Here is a 22,822-nt window from a genome sequence, read left to right as displayed (position 1 = left end):
GTATATCCCTCTGGAACTGTGTACACATTTCTTCCGGGATAACTGCTCCATTATCCCATCCAATTGGCTCTTATGTTAGTAAATTAATTATGCTTGTGCTAACTCAATTGTGATTCAACACATCGTTTGGGGAAAGGGGTACAGATACAATCAGAATTCAATAAGTTCTGTTCTATCCTTCCAAAAACTAAAAAAATAAATATTATATGAGCATTGCCTGTGGACTATTCATTTCTTATTTATAAGGAATGCCATGAGCATACAAATCTCACTTTTTAAGAAGATCACCCAAAGGTTTCTCCTCATGATATCAAAAGTGTATATGAACAATTGCTAGATAATTCAAAAAAGAACATTGAAATAGTACCACTGGCATGCACTGTAAATAACTGTTCTGGTTAAACCTAAGAACAAAGGGGGAGACCGTGTGGCGTACTCTCAGCACTAAAAGCATTGCATTGCATACGGTACAGCCATATTAAACACTTTGGACCCTCAGAAAGGGCAACCTGAATGTGTGAATGTGTCCTCATGAAATCTGTCCCGAACTTCAGGTAATCACGTACATTCACATTCTCTGTTAGCTTTCAGTGGTCATTGCGATTCTCACACTTCACACTATTAATGGTACAAACATATGGTGTAAATCCTACCTGCAGCCCGACAGTCTCGCCCATATATTAGAGAGAGTATGAGGATGGTGTCTCATTTCTGTTTCTCTAAAAATATGTTCTAGATAACTCAAAAATAAACATTCCAGGATAAAGCATCAATGTGAGAACTGTACAGCCCATGGGGTATGACTTGATTGGGTGATATGAGATGAGACCAGGTATACAACGACCAATCAGGGAAGATGAATAAGTCAATCAGGCACCGGTAACAAAATCTACTATGCCAGTTCATTTCATGTCATTTATTTCCAAAAGGCACTCACTACATTTAATGTAATGCTTGCACAAGTAATGTTGTGAACAGCACATAGTCTGGTCAAGCACAGTTCAATTTAAACCTTAATGCAAATGACAGAATGGTCATGTCATAGATTTACTTTTTAAAGCACGTAGAGGTACAATACTTAGCATGAAATTATACATTAATATATCAGCACAATTACATGCCCTTTTATTCCATTTCTATTTTGATCATTTTTTGATCACATTTGCAATATTGCATTATCAAGCATGTATCAAAAATCATCTGCTTTCACACTCAGCCAGGTGGTTGCTAAACCTGGTCCTGGAAAGACACACGGCCTGCATGTTTTCATTGGTGAAGAGAGCTCTCCAAAGGTCATGACCCCTTAATTAGACTATTGCCAAACCATGCAAAGCTCTGAAAGACAGAGACCAACATCCAATCAGAAACTAAGAGGGAAGGCTGTTAAGGGCAGTTTTGTCATCCTGTGTGAGGTTGCCTGCCATATGCTTACGGCAATGGCTGTTAGAAAAGTCATGAAATTACATATCTCGTACAAGAAGCTGTAGTCAGTTCAACTCAAAGTGCTATTGTTACATTAGAAAATATTGTCAAATGATTTTATAATACCTGGCCCCAGGACAACACTGTTTCAGTTCTACAGAAGGGAAGGACACTTTAGGTAAAAGATGCTGTGCCCATATCTGGTATTCTGCAGTCAATATTCATTTCATATTTGGATCAATATCTCAACCTATAGGGACTCATACAAAAGCATAATATGGCCACAGAAATGTGTCAAATCTATAACTAATTTCTATAGTGGCTAAATCCCCTCACTACAGTAATTGTGTGACTTCTGTGTGGCTAAAAAGTCTTTTTTTTTTCATCCAAATTTAAATAATTAAACAATTGAAGTTACAATTATCAATACACTCCTTGAATACTTAAATCCTTGAATGTGTGTGTGTGTGTGTGTGTGAGTGTAAGAGAGAGAGAGAGAGAGAGAGAGAGAGAGAGAGAGAGAGAGAGAGAGAGAGAGAGAGAGAGAGAGAGAGAGACGTTAGCTAAGAATTTAGCATAGTGCAGAAGTGATCACTTACAGATATTTTTTTTAACCATCAACAACTTAATGGGTCACACATTTTCAGTTCATTAATTTAAAAAACGATCTTTATGTAATTATGTGTTATACAAATCTAGCAGCAAATCTATTTTTGAGATGCTTAGCCTAGACTTAATGGAAGTAAGAACACACTGACTGGCTCACAGGGTTTATTGTGTGGGATGACTGTGGTGAGGAGATGACTATACCATGCACGTGTACAGCTGATAATGGTGCGCATTACAGAATGAGTCGGTAGAAGATGCAAATAGATTAGGGTGTAGAGCTAAGCAACATGGCTAAATGAACTCTGATAGAGTAAAATGTATCCGTCTTGGACATATACAGTATGAAATGTTATCATTAAATGAAAACGGAGCATTTTCTGTTGAGAAGAAGTCAGCATCCAACATATCATGATGATATAACATTTTGGTTTCATATTGTCTACATACGTATAGAAACTATAAAACCCTTTGTGTGGTGAATCCCTCTTGGTTTCAATATAGCTGGCTCAATAACAAATACCCACATCTGTGATGGAGGGCCATTAAATAATTGCACAGGTGCATTACGGGGAAGGAATTCTCAAACACAAATCAAACACTTACACAAGACACCACCTACCCGTTACATACTCAGTGCTCTCTAGCGAATCAAATCACTCATCACCCACCTATCCTGAGACATACACTGTCAGTCAATTCCAATCAGGGGACTAGCAACATCATGAAAAACTATATCCAAAGAAGCAGTCTGACTGTTGATATCTGTCTATATGCAAAACCTCAAATATTACCATCCTGACTGAGGGTACGAGCCAGGTTTCAGTAAAACAGTCATATAAGATTATTATATAACAGTCACTGCTTTGAGATTTGCATTCCAAAATGTGTTCTTCTTGCTTTGACATATTTTAAACATAAAAAGTGTTTTATTATGATTAGATGGAAACTACTCAGCTTTGTTTTTTTTTGTTTTTTTTGCAATATGGCTTATGTTCCATTCGTCCATATTCTGCCAATGCAATCCTTGTTTACAGTGTGAATGCAGCATCATTCAGACAAGTGTATATGAACAACAACCACCTGACAACGAGCCCTGAGATGTCACTTGCGATCATGAACTGGACAGCTTTGGAATATATTAATACAGCAATTTTCCTTAAAGACAACGCACAGTAAAAGTATCGTAGTTTTTGTTTTTGTTGTTGTTTTCAGTTGAAGTTCTGGGTGTTCAGTGTTTTCAGTCTTCAATCTAGACTAAATATGCGCAGCAATTTTTTTAAAAGTAATTTTCAGTTTTTTAAAAAAACATTACTTTTCTGTGTCATTAAGTCATTAGTTTTCTGCATCTCTTCTCGTTTCACAATGACTCCATGTTACACTATGTTAAAGGATAAACATTGACTTGATAGTAAGAAAGAAAATCCTTTTGGAAGGTTGAGTAAATGTGCAATCTTCAGCTTCATCCTGCCAATATATTTGGCTGGAAAGCCTACAGTCCTACACATTCTCCATTGCTTCTCTCAACCTCGTAAAAACAGTCTCTCGTTACAATAGTAGTCATGTGACATTTTGGCAGACAATAACATAACTTCCAACTTGAGTAATTCAACCTTTTTCAGTAGGTTTTTGGCAGACAAAACTTCATTTAGAAGGGCACAGTGAGTACTTAATAAGCAGACAGCAGACCATAGTCTGTTCCACATTTAAGCATACAAAACATAAAGGCACATTTTGAGACTTAAAAAAAAACCTTTCAACAGGTCATACGCCCAATCTAGGGGCTCATCTGGGTCTGCTCTTGCGTTTCTTCAAGTGCGTTTTCGTTCTCGTCCTCTTTGGTTTCGAACGGTATGAACCCGTTCGTTAGCCTTGAGCTCTCCAGACACTGGGCTAAATTCGACAAACTGGTGTTGCACTCTTTCTCTTCCCTTTCCTCCTCCTCGTCCTCCTCGTCCTCCTCCTTCTTCTTCTCCTCCTCGGCGGCGTTGCAGCCGCAGGTGTCGTACATCTTGCGGATGTCCTCCGGAATGTTCTTCTTCAGCTCCTTGGTCCGGCCGCGCTTGGCCAGCTTGGTGAGCGAGCCGAAGCGGTTGAAGATGTTGTCCTCGGAGGAGGAGGCCTGCTCGCGTTTCTCCCGCTCCTCGCGCTCCTCCACCTTCAGCCGCAGGTTGTTCAGCTTGATCTCGATGCTCTCCTGCGAGGTGGTCTTGAAGCGGCCGGTGTCCAGGCTGGAGAAGACGGCCCGTTTCTCCGGGGAGAGCATGTCCAGGGAGTGCGCTCGCTGCTCCAGGCCCAGGCGGCGGCGCTCCATGCTCCGGATGGTGGCCGCCCGCTGAAGCTTGTCGTGGATCTCCACGCTGAGCCTCCGCCGCGTCTCCCGGAACTCCGCCCGAACGTTGGCCTTCCACTCTGCCGCGTGGGCCTTTATCTCCCCGACCTGGACAACGGGAGACGTCACAGACGTCGTGAGACATACGCTTGCTGCTCGGACAAACGTATTACCACATTTCATATTACATTACATTATTACATTACAAAGCATTTAGCGGACACTCTTATTCAGAGCGACGTACAACAAAGTGTACAACGATATGACCAGACCTGGGTCAAATACATGAACGTAATTGGATTAGAATACTTTTCTGTGCTTGGTTCATCTTGCCTGGTCCAATTGGGCCAACTGAGAGAACCAGTAGGCAGGTTTTTAACTTTTTTTGAGTGTTTTATAGCTTTTTCTTCCAATGCACCAGGTGAGCTCAGTAAAGTATAGAAAAGTATTTAGAACCAAAATAATTACATATTTGACATAGGTCTGGATATGACATATGCAACACAGAGCTGTTTGTTTACCTGCACATATACAGTATGCATAAAATAACTTGTAAAAGGCCATTTTACACAAACAAGCAAAGTCTACATGTCCAGCTGAAGGACCACACTGTTTTCCAATAGAGAATAACTGTAAAGAGCATCCATCCATCCATCCATTATCTTAACCCGCTTATCCTGAACAGGGTCGCTGGAGCCTATCCCAGCATACATTGGGCGAAAGGCAGGAATACACCCTGGACAGGTCGCCAGTCCATCGCAGGGCACACACACCATTCACTCACACACTCATACCTACGGGCAATTTAGACTCTCCAATCAGCCTAACCTGCATGTCTTTGGACTGTGGGAGGAAACCGGAGTACCCGGAGGAAACCTACGCAGACACGAGGAGAACATGCAAACTCTGCACAGAGAGGCCCCCGGCCGACGGGGATTTGAACCCAGGACCTCCTTGCTGTGAGGCGGCAGTGCTAACCACTGCACCATCCGTGCCGCCACTGTAAAGAGCAGGGCAGATTAAACGTTCCCTGGGCTTCTGGTGGTGAGAGTTTAAAAAGTGGCCCAGAAATGTGACAGCCTATTCTTGATGTTAACCCGTTTCTCCAGATGATCTAAGTGCTTCCTACCTCCTCTTTTGTTTTCTTGGAAAGAACTCTCAGCCAGTCTCCGATCATGCTGAGCACAGCGGCAAAATAAGCAAGGCCCACCAAAATCCAGAACCACACCAACGGCTTGTACCATTCCCCATATTCTTTCTTCTGATCACCGCCTGAAAGCAAAGCGCATACAGAACCACACAGAATTGCCCATTAGCTCGAAACTTTTAAAATATTCATTGCAAGCTGCATCTGTACGTTGACCATCCTGTGCTTCTGTATTTGATGTTGAAGGCAGTGCTTAAAACGGTTCCATCAGAAGCAATGGGATGTTCGAGAGGCATTTTAAAAGGACCATCACCAAGAATCATGCACTGCCTATGAGCTAAAACCCCAGTCCATGGAGGTTCCTTTGACAAATGCAGTAAAGAGCTTATTTGATTTTGCATTTGCAGCACTTAACATAACTGCAGAAGCAACACTACTCCCGCTGTTATTCAGTCAATATAAATCACATTTCATCCTTGATTTTTTTCTACCCTCAGTTCACACAAATATAAGTGTAGATAGATTTATACACTGCATGATCACTTTATTAGGTAGACCAGTACACCCGCTTGTTAATGCCATTATTTAACTAGCCAGTCATGTGACAGCAACTAAATGCAATGCATAAAAGCATGCAGATGTGGTCAAGAGGTTCAGCTGTTGTTCAGACCAAATGTCAGAATGGGGAAGAAATATGATCTATGTGACTATGAAAGTGGAATGATTATTGGTGCCAGACAGGGTGGTTTGAGTATCTCAGAAACTGCTGATCCTCTGGGATTTTCACGCACAACAATCTCTAGAGTTTGCAGAGAATGACAAAAACCAAAAACCATATGATGAGCAGCAGTTCTGCGGCCAAAAACATGCTGTTAATGAGAGAGGTCTGAACGTACAATGCATCAAACCTCTAAGCTACAGCAGCAGAAGACTAATAAGTAAAAAAAAAGGTCTAATAATTACCTAATAAGGTGCTCACTGTGCATATATATAGACCGGGCTACTAGCAGCTGATCTGATTTTGAGTCGGAAAAGGACTAGTTTTAAGACCAAGGGGATGGGAAGGGGTTGTCCTCTTCTAAATCCCCTTACCCAGTCCTCTGACAGCACACTGTAGCGTACCATCATTGCACATACACACATTTAAATCCACTAGAAACCTCACCTGCTACATAGTCTCCAATGCCAATAGTCGTGAGGGTGATCACCACAAAGTAGATGGCCTCCAGGGCTGTCCAACCCTCAATGCCCTTGAAGATGAAGGCGGGGATGGTGACGAAGACTATGCACCCAGCCAAAATGAAGAGGATGGTGGATATCACCCTGATCTTTGTCTGGCTGACTTGCCTATGTTTTTGCTGGAAAAGCAGGAGACAAATACAAGACAAATTCAGTTAAATTCTATTCAATGGTCTGTATGTTAAGCATATCAGTTTTCCTAGCGACAAGGCCAAGCTCAACAAGGGACCAATATCCATTCACCATCTGTTCATCAAGTCAACGTACTGTTATCAATGATCAACTCATGAACGTTGAAATAAAATAATTGGGGGGAGCTGAACAGAATTTGTATTCCTTATTTACTGTAAAGGGTCATCTCAAGGTTTATTTAAGAGCTGAATGCTTAGACGCCACTATGCTCAAGTAAACATGTATCAGTTTCCCTCCAGCCTAGTATTACAATGACTTTTTCAAGGACCCACAGTCTGTGCCTGTCCTATTCCCTATACAAAAGTGCATAGGGCTTCATCACAAGCTGTACAGGCCCAGGAGTAAGGCTCTACACACACACAGCAAGCAATGCAGCAAACGCCTAAATGACACTTTATTCCAGATGAGAAAAATATGCTTTAAGGCAGTAGGCTGTTGCATTATTTTTTCACAGACAATCCCATTAAAATAAAAATAAAAATACAGAAAGAAATTCACATTGCACGGCTGAAATGATTTGGTTTCACATGTCAAATCAGATTTAAACCTGATGACATTAACTTAATCGATTTCGTGCTGAAAATGGTTATTCAGTCACAAAGGCTGCATTATGCCATGGCCACTGTAGCCTCAAAGGGCTGTCCGTTCAGTTCATTTAGTCAAAAAATCTAAACCGAAAATGGGTCTGCTATTACACAACACATATTCACCCACGCTTTCCAAACGTACCACAATAAAGCATGGAGATGAGTGATGCGTATCTAAATCTGCAAAGGTCTCGATACTCCATGTTCTGTTCCTCGATTTCTGCTGGGTTCCTTCCAGAATGCCTGGCTATGAAGTGTATCTGCGACATCACCTGGAAGTGCCCAGAAGAGGATGTGCTCTGGAACAGCTCTGACTCACCCGAAACATCTTCTCAACCTTCGCAATGCTCTTTACAAAAATGGTTCCAAGCTGATCGCCAACGCCCGCCAAGAGAAAGCCGAAGAGAGGAATGCCGAATATGGCGTACAGGATGCAGAAGATCTTTCCCCCCTCGGTGCTGGGAGCGATGTTTCCATACCCTGGAGGAAGAGTCACAATTTCACGGTGAGGTGCAGTCGTTTTATCACCCGGGATCTTAGACAGACCTGTCTACTGAGCCACATACATCAATTACAATAGGCGACTTTGCTAGTAGTCAGATTAAGGCACGGAAATAATGAGGGGAGACGATCACACTGGCTTTCAGGAATATGACACAATTGAAGGCCCACATAATGACCGACTGGAAGAGCAGTCGGATTAGCTGCATGGCTCAGGGATCTGAATCACAGCGATGACAGGCTGCTCAGACTTGCTGACTGAACAGATACAGTGGGCATTCATCCCGTCTCCTGGAACCCCACACTGACGCCTGCTTTTCCCACCTCCGTATTTCCATATCATAGTTTCACCCTCCCTCATCCTGCATCTGCTCCATCCGCAGCCGATGGAATTCAGTTATTCCAACAAACCCTGAGGTTCTGCGGAACTTTTTATTTGGAAATGATTAATCACATTCATATTTTTTTCTGCACCAAGTTCCAAATTGAGAATACCTGTATATTACCTACTCGTGTTTGGGAATGCTTGCTTATTTGCATTGATGCACACTAAAGATTTATTTTGGTGATTGCTTCTGGAAAGAGATCCTTAAAACCGTCCACAATAAACCTCTGAGTTTGAAAACACAAGCTAATCTATGAAATCAGTACTCCCACAAAAACAGTGTCCCATGTGGTACAATGGGAAGGCTCACCATTGGGTATAATGAATATTCAGAACACAAACACTGAAAATGACATTAATTTGCCAGCAGTACTGGGATTATGCAAGGGCTAGGCTTTGAATAATTACACTAGAGCCCACATTAGTGTGTCTTCTGAAGTTCATACACTCACAGAATTAAAGTGACAGTGGAGAGACATTTTTATGCGTCAAGGATGAAATTTCCCAAATGTACCCTCAAAGCAGCAATTTTCTCTTTGGATACAAATACATTTTCCAAGCAAAAAGGTAGATAAGGTACAAATACATTATATATGGTTGGCTTTTTAGGCACTCTTCGTACCTTTATTTCTGACAGTGGAGGCAAAAACGTTTCCTGCAAAAACTCTCTTGTTTACAAATACGAAAGTGATTTTGAGTTTGATCGACAACTGGCTCCAGCCAGCACTTCTCATCAATATATGGGCAATTTTCTTTGACTTGAGGACTCACTTTAACTGAAGACTTACTCTCAGAATAATTAACTTTTTTGCTCAAGCTGGTCTTTGGACATGCAGTACCCTCTCAATTTGTCATCTACCTCAGACACATCATGTCCCATTTCAATTAAAGTGCAGGAGCATCTTCAAGCCATCTCAGTCAGAGTGGTTCTGTTTGGAGTCACTGTGACCTGGCAAGCACAAGACTCTTTTTAAACGAGCCAAGTGGATGAACAGATTCCATTATAAATCTGTAATGGCTATGGATCCATCATGGATCCAGTTTGAAGAAAGCAACACATTTATCATGGTTGCCCATTTTCCTACTTTCATTATTTTAGAACCTATGGAATGGGTCAGGTCAGATATTGCTTCCCTTTTTGAAATCTCTTTATCTGGCATCTCACTGGCACCTTAATTAGGCAACAGTCTCCATTGGCAGTTTCAATTCCCGGAGTATATTGCTTCACTCCATTTCATGTAACAGATGACAGGGGCCTACGAATCAATCTTACAGGGGTCCTGAAGACAGGTTCAGGGAAGAGGTGTGAGTAGATTACCTATCGTGGTGATCACCGTGCCGGCGAAGAAAAAGGCACTTCCGAGATCCCAGTAACTGGAGTTGTATGACGTCTGGTCGATGGGGCTTACGCCCGCGCTGGCAGCATTTACAGCATGCTGAGAAAAATACCAATCAAACCGTTAATGTAGTCCCACATGCTAAAAGAGACATGCAATGAATCCTCAATATTGGATTTTTAATATTGATTTTCACACATTCAAAACTACTAGCCCACTGTCATAGAAAAAATAAAGAGTCAAAGTGGCTACGCTAGCAATTTCCAAAGCCTGTTTTGAGTATGAACCGGTTTTGTTTCGGAAACTGACTCCACAGACATTTAATTTCAAATATGCGTATTGTATGAAGGAAATGGAAACGACATATTGTAATCATTGTCAATAAAATACATGTTCAGACAGACCAAAACATTGCATCCAGCATTGTTACAACATGACAAAACAACCTGTGTGAAATAGCTTTCGCCAGTGTGCAGTATACCATGAACACTTAAAACGAGTCATTAACTCTAGTCTGGTTCTGCTATTCTGGGTGTGAGGGCAGCTATGTGTATTAATCTCAAAGAACCCAAAGCTCAGCTGGGTCATTTATGAGTGAGTGACAAGCGATGACTCCTCCATGTGGTGAGTCATCATTATGGAAGCACGGGGGGGCACCAGATCAGAGCCCTTCCCTGACAGGATATCCTGAGAGCAGATGGACCCGCCTGTCGAGCGCAACGGGGTCTGCTGCCAGCCACCGCCGCACAGCGCAGGTGTGACAGTTATGCGTGTGTCCACAGCCTTGTGTCGAGAGATCTGCAGGATAACCGCTCAGTCTGCTTGTTCAGAGGTTTTTGGACTGCTTCAGGAAGCGTCGCTGGGGTCTGCGGGTTGAAGTAAACTCCCTCTCGTGACATGTTGGCTGGAGCAGCCTTATATTTGTTCTAAAGTCTCAGACATTTTAAAACAGACACATTAAAGTCCAATATCAGTAATGATGAATATCATCAGCTTAAACCACACCAATGCACACAATATACACAAATAGCATTTCAAAATATGTTTCTCAAAACCTTGAAAAATGATTGCCTGAATCTAGGTCTTAGTGTCAGAGGAGTGAAATTACTTCCCACACATACACCTCTATATGTAAAGAGGGTCATTTCTGAAGGTCCAAGTTACAGTGATGTCAGCCCCCTGCCTGGAATGAGAATGAGTCATTATACTAATGGACTCCAATGCCTGCAGTTGCACCAGACATCTTTGGCACAATCTTCTGATGAGCAGAATATTCATCCAAGGCACAACACGAACCCTTTCTCTGGTACGAGCTAAACCACACCAATGCCCACAATATACACAAACACGAATTCAAAATATGTCTCTACACCGCGCACATTTTTTATCCTTTTGGTACTTCCAAGCCATGCACCTTGTGACTTCAGGAACACAAGATCACCAACAATGAAAGCTACCGGTAAACGTGTTGGATCCACCTGCTTTAGAGTTGAATTAAACAGCAACCCTAAAGCGACCGAACCTCCATGTGATCCGAACTTGCCACTTGTGCCTCTGCACACTAGTCTTGCACATGATATATGACTCAGATGATAACAGCCACACTGCACCTCACACCTTCGGCCAGAGAGCTAAAACCCAGTAATAAATCTAACTGACGACTACTTTGCGAAAGAAGCAAACCAGCACATAGAGGCTCCCACAGCCATATTTCTTAGCTGAAGTCTTTCTATAGAGAGTTTACAGCTACGCACTCTGGAGTATTACACGCCCAAGCTTTGCAACTCAGATGATCTTTTCAATCTCTTTCAGGTGCAAATTGCTTTATAATGTTTGATCCACTTCACTTTGATTTGGGTTTTGTGTGTGTGTGTGCTGAGTTCAAGGTGAAGCTAGATAAAAAGTCAGAGTGCCTTAAACGGATGATCGGAAGCTGCTGAAAAATGCTTGACAAACACAATTCTAAACCACTTGATCAAACCGCAGATAGCAAAGCACCAATTTCTCTTCCTATAGCATGCCCTGCTTGTATGGCATAATGAAGTTAGAGAAGCATTTACTCCATCAAGTAGAAATGCATTGTGGGTGAATCATGAGGCACAATTCGTCAGTTCCTGGATCCTTAGCTAAATGCAATTCGCATGTTAATGAGTGCTTACTATTCCATCTGTGTCCTACAAAATGCACATTGGTTCATTCTCTCAAAGCTGAAGACCCACCATTAAATGTCCTCATTTACTGTAATTGTACACTTTAAGTATTACAATTTTGCTTATGACTCATGAAAAGTTATGACCGCAAATATAATAGTACATTTTACACAAAATGAAGGCACAACCAGGTTCGGCCTTTTCTTTTCTTTTTTGTTTTTTTAAATAAAGCATCGCAGACTGTATATCATTGTAATCGAGCAAAAGTGGATAAAAGGATGACAAAAATAATGGTAGGCTAGAGGTTGTAATGTCCCCAAAATCATTATTTCAGAAGTAGCTAATCTCTCCTGGTGTGCTCATTTAAAAGTTTCAACCGGAGTCTGCTTGCCAGCCATGTCATTTCAGACAAAATGATCTAAAGCGACCTCACATAATGTAGGTACCAAAACGAACAGTCAGTGCCAAGAAGAGATCTGTGACTAACAAAGTGAACATTCATCCTCCATAACAGTGAGTCATCGCACTGCTGCCACGCCAGTGTGATAAGGAGGAACACCCCTGTGGGATGGCAAGGAACAGGAAGTGTGTCTAAATCACTCACTCCCTAACACTGGCATAATCATCCCAGGAGTCTGCCCAGAGTACCCCAGATTTGCCAGCTCCCTGAGACTTTGTTTGACAAGCTCACCATCTGCAGTAAGAATGTGGGATGGCATAGACTCCCCGTGACACAGCGTTTTATCACACAACCAACCAAACACTTCGGTTTTATTATGTGTTGGAATGATTGTTTCTAGCAAATACTCTGGAAACCACAGACACTTGTGGCAGCTTATGGATTCCCTTTCTCTTTTCATCGTAGTATTTTTGCGCGGCCTCGTTCATTGATGTACCACGGTCAATGGATGTGTGAGTGTTGAATACTAGCGGTTATGTGAATTTGTTATTGTATTGAGCCAACTGTATGGCATGGTCTGCGGCAAAAAGATAACGATTCATGGTTATTGACATGGTAGTCATGGTAGTCCCTGCAGTCAGAGCTGTCATGCCCTCAGAGAGACTACAGTGCACCCCAGGGCCATAGGAAATACCTCATTCCAAAGGGGGAAATCTCCAGCGATTAAATAATTACCCACAGGCTGTCTGAAAAGCGTCCTTAACATTTAATTTCAGCACCGATCGCGGGACAGAGACGGCTCGTATGCAGCTTACTGCAGCCATTTCTGATGAATGCAGAGTTCCTATGATGATGAAAGTGCCACTGGCATTCATCTCAGATGAGAGAATTCCCATCGTTAATAGAAAAACGGCGTGGGAAATGAAGACATGCTGTGAAATTTCACTGCTTTGATACGATGCTGAATGAATGTAGCTCCCAGGGAGCAGGTTTAAAAAGGGAATACATCCAACACCAGTGAGTGGTGGGGGGGCTTTCCTACGTGCACTGGGGAAAGGTCTAGCAAGGCTAAATATTGAATGGAATCTTAAAACAGATTACCTATAATTATCATCTGTTTTAATAATGATGACGGTTCCTTACATCCAGGGCCACTGTAAAGGGGTTAATTAGTGTGCCAACATCAGCTAATTATCTACTATTAAATGATCAGGATTTCCTTTTGTTGATCACTCATAATGTTTGATGTTTTCAGAATAAACATGTTGAAACCTAATTGATATTAAAATATGAAAGTTAAGGAGAAAGGACTGAATAAATGTTCTGTCTTCCTTTCAATGCAATCATATGATTGAGATGCATGTATTCATTTCTGATTTAATGAAGTTTGAGCACAATTCATTTTAGAATGTTTTTTTTAGATCAAACGAGACACTACAAAGCACTACAGGATCACAGCCAATACAAAGATAACTTTATATTTTCCAAATCACTTGATTGCTGTCTCCATTCCAGGAAAGGAGCCCAGCTGCTTCCTGTATGTGATATCCCTGGGCACTCGTATTTATAGTTTCTTGACATCAGCATCTTTACCCCCTGACACAGTGTTTTTTCTTTCATTTCAGACTCCACACCAGTCATGTCTCTCTGCCCGGCTGTATTGTGACTGCAGTAAAAACATTTAAGCAATGCTCTGTCATTATACTTTACTATGCAGTGTAAATCAGGTCAGAAACAGCCTTTTCATGAAGGCTGTCAACAATGACATGATATCTTTTAAATTTGGTCTTTTTTTCTTTGAGGCTCAGCATACTGCATTTCAATACATTCCCATGAAAAAACAGCAGTGGAAGTTGCAAAGCTTCCGAGGGGTATGAAGTCAATGAATTTTCAAAAATACAGTATGTACATTACAGTATTTATTGGGGTTTTACAATAATCACTATAACGCAATCTTATTTTTAAGAACCATTCCACATTCTATTGCTAATCGCTATTTCTTAGGATAGAAATAATACTGCACATGCATTAGCATGCGAGATTTGTACTGTGTCTACCGTACTGCACATGAAGGCTTCTGGTCACAGCACCCAGGTTGTGGTTCTTTCTCCTCAAAAGATCTGAGTAGCATTTGTCTTGGATTTGGAGAGCATCATATCACTGGTCTCAGGCCTGTCTCTTGGTCCTTGTTAATACTGCAGTACTGGTCTCAGGCCTGTCTCTTGGTCCTTGTTAATACTGCAGTACTGGTCTCAGGTCAGTCTCTTTGTCCCTGTTAATACTGCAGTACTGTTCCAGGTCTGTCTTTTTGACCCTATTAATACTGCAGTACTGGTCTCAGGTCTGTCTTTTTGACCCTGTTAATACGGCAGTACTGGCCACATACTGGCCACAAGTCTTTATATTTTTCTATAAATACAGGCGGGAATCAGGTCTGTCCATTTCTGTCAGTAAATATTTCAGGATTGTCAACTGCTTTCAGTAAACAATACAGTTACAGTCTCAGGTCAGTTAATTTATCAGTGTAAATACTGACACAGGGGTCTCAGATCCAGACGGTGTGATACTTCTTTCCTGCTCACCACAATGGCACATCCCTTTTCCTGCCCTTCTCATGTCCTGCCAAGCACAGCAAAGCTAACATCCTATGTGTTACCATGCACCAAAATATAAGTAGATTCCAGGGTTTGCATCATTCTTTAAAATATGTAAATGAAGCCATTTTTGCAATCTTAGTCTGCATTTGGAGGTGGCAAGTGGTATTTCATACAGATGAAAATATTGTGATAAAAATACCCCTATTTAAAAAGATATTTGCAAAATGCGCATGCGATGTCATTTTCTAGCCCGTCACAGTGAGTGTGAAATTACTGTAAATCATCTCATCACAATGCATTTTAAATCAGATTCCCTGATAAAGCACATTTTCCATCTTTGCTATTTTTCCCCCACTGAGGATTTCAAACTAAAGTGCAAGATTTTAACGACACCCTTTGTATTTCATTTTGAGCCCCCAAGAAAACCGACCTTGTCTTTCTGTTTACTTCAAACCAAACCTCCCATTTTAATATGTGGTCTCTGCCAGCCTGAGCTGTATGTTGCATGGCTGGCTGCTATTGTTAAATGTAATTGCCCTGTTTTTACTACACTAAAGACCCAAGGGAGCTTGCTCCTCAGCACAGTATCTGCAGGGTTTCACCATTCCAGATCAATTGCTGGCAGGCATGAGATCTCAGGTGTTGCTCTGTTTCTTTATGAGGAGTCAAGAAAGGTTTACCAATTACAAAAACGCAAGGCATGCAGAAAGCAAGCGCACAGCAGCTGAAGTCAAATAAAACACGCTTACGAGTTTCACCACAGCTGTTTCCCTGCCTTTAACTAGCTAGCTTACACATGTAACCTACTCTTTTCAGTTACGCTTTCCGTGACATTAAGGCACTATTGGCCTCTCTCAAACTTAGAGCTATGGGACCTCTGAGGTTAGCAATGATGTGGGGGACAGTAGGGTGGTATAAAGTTCACAAAATGTAACACTGCCAAATTCTACATAGTGTGCCAACAATAAAAGTAATAAGACCCTTTCTCCAGTACTGGCATTAAACCAGTCTGCTATAGAGCCGATGCTGTTTTGCAATTTGTCACTATTTATACGCGACATACTGTACGTGATGTGATTGACATTTGTAATCTTCCATAGTCCATTACGGTACACAATCTTATATACTAAATGTTGTCGCCCATTGAGATGACAATGGCTCCCAATTGACAAGCCTCCCAAGGATATGTCAAGCAGACATTAACCCCTTAACACCCAACATCATTTTGGGCTATCAACATTCAAAAGGCTTACTGCAATAAATGCCAAGAAATAATAGCAGAACGCTCTCCATCATTACCACTTATATCTCAGGTGCCTGAAAAGTGTGTTATATTTCACAGGTACCACTGAAAATCCACCCCACAGCACGCTCTGTATTCTTCAGAAACACGGTCCCTGTTTTCAGACACTTTCTTTCACTATTTACCGTTTCTTCTCCTTGTTCTGTAAAACACAGACCATGGCAACAGCCTCCTACAGAGATACCATTTGCAAGATGCCCTATTCTGAGCCAGTGATTGCGGACTGATAAAATCTAATTTCTGTACAAGTCCACTCCACCATATCATATAATGTCACAAGTAATGTGTGATTTATGTCATATGCAAATTGCATTCCAGAAGGACACATCTTGCTGTTGAAAATAGCCCTCTCACGTGTTACAAGCTAGTGTATCTGCACATGGCATTTAGTTATCAATTAGCACATACAGCTGACCTGGGAACAGCTGGTGGGCTGGTTTTGATAGACAGGTTGATGGCTGGAGTCCTCAACCAATACCCCATGACTTCTGGATACAACTGATAACTATTAACAGCTAATTGGCAAGCCTTTCAGGCACCCAAGGGTGACAGTATTTTTAGATTTATCATCCTTATATTTACCTTTTTATATTTTGTTTTCTAATCAGACCTGGCCCCATTACGTATTTGATTTGTATTCAAATACTTTCTATGCTTCACTGAGCTTGTCTGGTGTATTGGAACCTATGCAACACTCTCAAAAAGTGCAATCCCCATTTTTGGTCCTCTTGGTTGGCTCAATTGCACCAGACAAGATCGATGAAGCACAGAAATATATTTTAATCCAAGATAATAACGTATTGATCCAGGTCTGATGGTCATCGAGGTTTAAGCCCATAGACCACAGGTGTCAAACTCCAGTCCTGGAGGGCCGTAGTGTCTGCTGGTTTTTGGGGTGTTCTGGGTTCATTCAAGTCATTGATTGGTTAAAGTATCCACACGCCTTGTTCCCAAGGCCTTAATTTGCCTTAATTTGCAGCTGATTGAAAGGAAACCACAAAAACCCGCAGACACTGCGGCCCCCTGGGGATTCAGTTTGACACCCCTGCCATAGACATAACTTTCAACGTATTGAAACAGGTTTCCACCAAAAACCCTAAAGCCTCATGTCCGACAGCAGCTTGGTCTCGGTCTGGTCCGTAGCCCATTTGAGCTCACCTTTATGAGCTCGTCCAGCTCAGCGGGGGTGATGCACGTGTGCCTCTGCAGGAAGTCTGCTTTCTCCTGCGTAATGTTGTCCTTCCTCTTGCTCTCGAACGGCTGCTCCAGGGCCTGGAACACCAGGCCTCCGATGATCAGGTACACCAGCACCACCACGAAGACGCCCAGCACAGTCTTCCACTTCATGACGGTGAGGAGCGCGGAGCTGGTGCTGTCCATGCTAGCCACCACCGCGGAGCGGGAGGACACGGACAGCCTGGGGAGCGGGCAGTGCCCATTAGGCCTGGGTTCACAGCCCATGGGGTTCTGCATGGTAGCCAAACTGGCCTGCACCAAGCTGGACTGGGCCACCCCAGGCTGGGGCTTCTTTGGAGGAACCATGTTCATTTGAACCGCCACTGCAGAGAGGGAGGGAGACAACAGCAGGGCTTGTTCATGTGCTGAACTGTGCTGGTGGACACAGCCGGTATTCAGTCAACGTTTGTTGTTAACTTTTACTTACAAATATATGCCAGCGTTACATTTGTTATTCACAGACTCAGCTCAACTAAATAGTTTTAGTGATCGCTGAAGTCACCAAATTGTATTTGAAAAGAAAAAGTGTCATGCTTGCTTTTACACTTATGCTTGTTAAAAGCCAGCATTCGAGATGACACCATTCTGTACAATCATAACAAGAGGATTGGAAACAATATGAAAATGATTTCTGTAACGAGCTGTACAAGGCAACACTGAACTGAAGCACCATTAGAGACGGGAGAGGAAAGTTAATGCGCTGAGACTTAGAGGCTCAAACCATGGAAATAGCAGTGACAGGATGAAGTGAAGATGAGTCTGTCAAATTAAAATGAGATAGTAGGTCTAAAACACTAACAGTGCATTCTTCTAATAGCATACCATTTATGCAAAACTGTTAGCAGAAGCCAAAAGACAAAAAAGAGCTGGATCCCTGTAGGCAATGTAATGATGAAATCCATTAGCGCTGTGTGCTGTAGCCTTCAAGCAGTGCCGCAATACAGTGTCCACCATCTTAGCACTTGGACTATTTTATTTGTCAGTTGAGACTGGCCCATCTTAACAGAGCAATGTTTTCAGAAATTAAAATGAAGGCATACACAAAGTATATCAAGTTTTAATTTACTTCAGATCTAATACTGTACCAAGGCCCACAATTTCACCAAGAACGTCATCGTTCACTGTGGCACTGCGACTAAACCATAAGTGCTCCTCCAAATGTACTCAACAGGAGAGCACGCAGCAACAGTGGGAGAGGCATGTCGCTTACCGATGATAACTGGTAGCTTGGGAACGCAAAGTACAATATCCAGTGTTAACTCCACTCTATACAATATGAGTCCAATAGAGACGACATGTACTCTGTAAGAGTGCTACACTGGGAATTTTACTATGCTCCTAGCTCATTACTGGGAGGAGCCAATGCTACATTAGCCCTTGTCCAAACAATCCACCCAACTCCTGGCAAGCAGGGTCCCATTGTGTATCACACCACTGTGTTGTGTTACACCACTTCCAACACTTCACTGACTGACTCAGGTATCCCTTCAGAGGTCTCTTCTCAGCACCCATATATAGAACCTGCAATATAGCCTGTGGTAATGCCATTTTTGCTACATGTTCGCCAGTTCATATAATATCTATATCTATGTCTATCGTTTAAACTACACATTTAATATGCAGGTAAGCCTAGGAATTGAAACAATAAAGTCAATACATGGAATAATAATAATTGTCAGCAGTTTTTGTTAATATTGCCTCACTGAGTTATCTTTCTTAAATAAATAAACGAAAACACAATCGTGAAAAGTGTTTGTTGCCGGTCTGTAAGTGGTTTGTTGATGGACTGCGCAAGGATGCATCCAACATAGTAAGGGTCACACCGAGAAAACTCCCTGAGTCCCTGAGACACATCTATAACATTTAATGCCATTTATGTCCTCTGCTTCTCCTCTGTGACATAACGCAATGCCACGGGACAACAGCGTTCTCCAGACTCATATGAATTCAAAGAGTGACAAATATTCAATTTGTCACCGGTATTTTAGTCAGATGCGTAAAGGTGGGCTCTAATCATCTTTTTAGTTGTTGATCTGTGTTCATCAAAGACTGCTGAGCACAGCGAGAGGATAGCTCCTGCTTTCTGGAAGGCCCCTGTTTTCTGGAAGGCTCCCCTCGTCAGCTCAGATGCATGTCATTCTGATTCATGCCCACCTTCGCTGTGACTCAAGGACAGCCGGGAATCCCTGCAGTCGCCCGCACGCTTCCCAAAGCTGTACATTTCTACATGGGCAAACTGCATTAGGCATGTCAGTACGGCATATTCATTATTATTAAGCTATTTATTTAACATTGTGCCCTTCTGAACAATTGCTAATAGGTGAACAAATAACACATAAGAGACAATGCACTACAATGTGTTTACTGGTTTGGTCACAAACCAAGGGTTTTGCGATCGATTTGCACTGAAGGATTCTTATTTAATGAGATCCATACAAAGCTGTCACACTGATACTCTTAAGAATGTGTCTGGTAAACAATCATTATCAGGTTATATTTTGTGCTGGATGAAATTATTCTAAAATTAGGAGTAAGAAGATGTATTATCTATCTCCAATTTCAAGGATCCAGGATGCAAAAAAAATAAAAATAGAATTAATGGTTTTGAATTATGATTGTGGTTTGTATTCAGTCCTGAAACACCCAAATTATTTAAATGTTTTAACAAAAGATGTATTGATTGTTTCTCTTAAATAAGATTTGTTTTTTGGCAGTGGGTACTGCTTTAATTTAAACTCCTTTAGCAATTTCCTAAATTATTGTTATTACTGTATGGTATACAAAACAACTACTTAAGGCTACTTAGACTTTACTCAAAGGCATACAGACATTTAGATAAGAAATAATCTTTTCCAATGGCAGTAGAGGCCTAACCACCAAGCATTTGTTTTGGTGTAATGACCAAAGATACAGTCTTGCTCTGACCACAAAAAGGCATGTTAATTGACCAAACTGTACATTAGCTACATTATTTGCTTTACAACTGTGTCATTCTGTAAGATACATCAGAGACATTTAAATCACCAAGCATAGATAAAATACTTCCAATTGTTCCAGCTGTCATGTAATGGTCTGGTTGGGGATGCTGCATGGTATGTGCTACACATGCAAGACTTCCAGTATTCCAGCTATAGCTCAACTGAGTAATGTCACCCCATACTTTATTATTCATCATTCTTACAGCAGCTCAGCGATCTCCTCATGTGCACAGCCAATGGGTATGTCTACGTGTATTTTGTGTGTGTGTACATATGTATATAGAGATAAAATAATAATAATAATAATAAATTGTTGTTGTTATTATTATAAGTATTATTATTATAGCTACGTGCACTATTATTTGGTTGTATTACCGGTATGATTTGACCATGCCTACGACAGTAATTCCCCGTGCTCTGATGGGCTGTAGGCATCTCCCCATCTGTCCTCTCCTTATTATTGCGTTACAAGACCGTAGTCTACAACATATCTGAGCCAGGTATTCACTCCCAGTCTCGACTGTGTGAAAGGAGAATCTGCCGTTTAAACTCAACGAAATTCCATCAAAAATAACAATGCGCTGCAAACAATACAAAGCAATGAAGCTGCGGAAGGAACGGTAAAGGATGAATCACGAGATACAGGACACATACTTAAATCACTGTATAAGTACTCACAGAATTTCTCTAATGGACAGTTACAATCAAAATAATATTTCAAATAATCTGCTTTTGTGTGGAGTGTTTTTGACGGTCGTTTTAGTTGTTTGCCTAATCCTGAAGTTACCATGTTTACATAAAGTAATATAAATAAGAGGAAACATAGTATCATTATGTTATAGAGAAATTATACACAGAAGGAAACAAACTTTTTATTTTGACAAAATAATCATCTACTAACCTTGCTCTTGTTCCCAGTTCACTTGCTTTCTTGGGTTCTCTATTGGGAATTTCATCTCTTTTGTTCTCGTTCAATTAAAATACAAAGAATAAATTATATCTGTCCAACGCTGCATCCAAAAAATAGATTAATATTGTTTTTCAGCCAGCGCCCTTCCTTTGAATCCTTTGGTTTACCACAAATACCGCACTACATAGGTGGAGAAAAAATCGCAGAAACGCATCATCGGTATCTTCTTTTCTCTACTAGTCACAGGGCGCGTGGTGCACGCCGGGGCAAATTGATCGTTTTGAGCTTTCCCCCTGCCGTGATACCTTACGATAACACTTGCTTTACGCTGCAGCACGTTTCACAAGTCAGCTCGCGAGTAAACAAGGAAAGTGGAGTCTATAATGAAAGAAAACAGACGATGAACTTCACGCCAGCATCCTCTATTGTACAAAGGCAGCACTACGGTGAATCCATCTCAAAACAGCTGTTGGGAAGACTTCAAACGAGTCACTGCACGACTGACTTGTCACTAAAGCAATAGTAGTCTCCACTCTGCTCAACCCCAAATTTTATTAGCCGAAATAAATTAGTGCCACCGTCATATAAGACGCATTAAATTGTGGGCTACAATGTGCCGCCTAGTTTTCCATTATCTTCGTTTCCATAATACTCCTTACTGGCTGATTTCGTCGTGTATAAATGAGACAGGAAACGCCTCCTGGAACCTCGTTGTTAGGTGGAGTTAAGCGCTTGTGGCATGACCAAGAAGTGAGGCGAGGGGACGATGGGCACATGGCAACAGAGAGGGTCCCTGTGGCAATGAAAGTAATTTGCCGTATCGTTCTTTCTCTTAGAAACACACGCCATTACAGAATTTTAGCATGTGGGAGAAATCATGAATAATTAATGAAGTAAAGGACCAGATTTCTGTCACACCCGACTATCTCTCACGCGTTTACAATATTCTATTGGCTGTGAGCACTAACCAAGAGGGTGTACACGTTTATTTAGGAAATACTGCTGAAAAAATTGAAATGCTGAGGAAATAACATGATTTAGCTATACATACATTTATGCTGTTCGACTGATATGGAACACAGAAGCTATTTTTACCACAATATGGTGTGGAAACAGACTGCAAATGCATCAAACCATGTATTCATATTGAGTCTGTGTAGTTGCTGCATGAGTACAGTATTGCCATTTGTTAAGAATCATTTACCTACCCATGCTGCCCTTCATGCGTGCATGCCCCTCCCTTCCCCTCCCCCACACACACCTACTGCCTCCAGCTTGTTTTCACCCCACCCACTCCCTCCAGACCTTTTGTGACAGTCCTTTCGTGGACATTTATTTTGGGATTCTGGGAAATAAGTTTTATGGCCCAAAACAAAAATAGAACACTATCTAGAACTGCCCACTCTTAAAAACTCTGACCCCTAACAAATTGGCACCTTGGTGTATTTAACTGTATGTAACTATGTATGCTATAATCCATTTCTTTCTCATTGTGGTTGA

General features: G+C 41.5%; 1 protein-coding gene across 1 annotated transcript; it reads right to left on the bottom strand.

Moving 5' to 3' along the window:
• Nucleotides 1-1,932: 1,932 nt before the first annotated feature.
• Nucleotides 1,933-21,505, bottom strand: kcnk10b (potassium channel, subfamily K, member 10b). Its single transcript, XM_061258748.1, has 7 exons — nucleotides 21,314-21,505; nucleotides 17,357-17,757; nucleotides 9,730-9,847; nucleotides 7,845-8,005; nucleotides 6,673-6,865; nucleotides 5,490-5,632; nucleotides 1,933-4,468 (listed from the first exon to the last, which is right to left on the bottom strand). The coding sequence occupies exons 1-7, from the start codon at nucleotides 21,366-21,368 to the stop codon at nucleotides 3,806-3,808; spliced, it is 1,734 nt and encodes a 577-aa protein (XP_061114732.1). The 5' UTR covers nucleotides 21,369-21,505; the 3' UTR covers nucleotides 1,933-3,805.
• Between the last annotated feature and the right edge of the window lie 1,317 nt (nucleotides 21,506-22,822).

Source organism: Conger conger, chromosome 1, assembly GCF_963514075.1.
Source record: "Conger conger chromosome 1, fConCon1.1, whole genome shotgun sequence".
NCBI classification, from domain to species: domain Eukaryota; kingdom Metazoa; phylum Chordata; class Actinopteri; order Anguilliformes; family Congridae; genus Conger; species Conger conger.
Note: the sequence above shows the minus strand (reverse complement) of the source record. Positions and strands in the feature narration are given on the sequence as shown.

What these genes read in the sequence shown, in the direction of transcription:
- kcnk10b (XM_061258748.1), bottom strand. Translation starts at nt 21,368, where the DNA reads ATGAAATTCCCAATAGAGAACCCAAGAAAGCAAGTGAACTGGGAACAA. An exon ending in CATTGGAGACTATGTAGCAG is followed by an intron (nt 5,633 to 6,672) that starts GTGAGGTTTCTA and finishes CTTTGCTTTCAG; the next exon opens with GCGGTGATCAGAAGAAAGAA. An exon ending in CCAAGAAAACAAAAGAGGAG is followed by an intron (nt 4,469 to 5,489) that starts GTAGGAAGCACT and finishes CCCGTTGTCCAG; the next exon opens with GTCGGGGAGATAAAGGCCCA.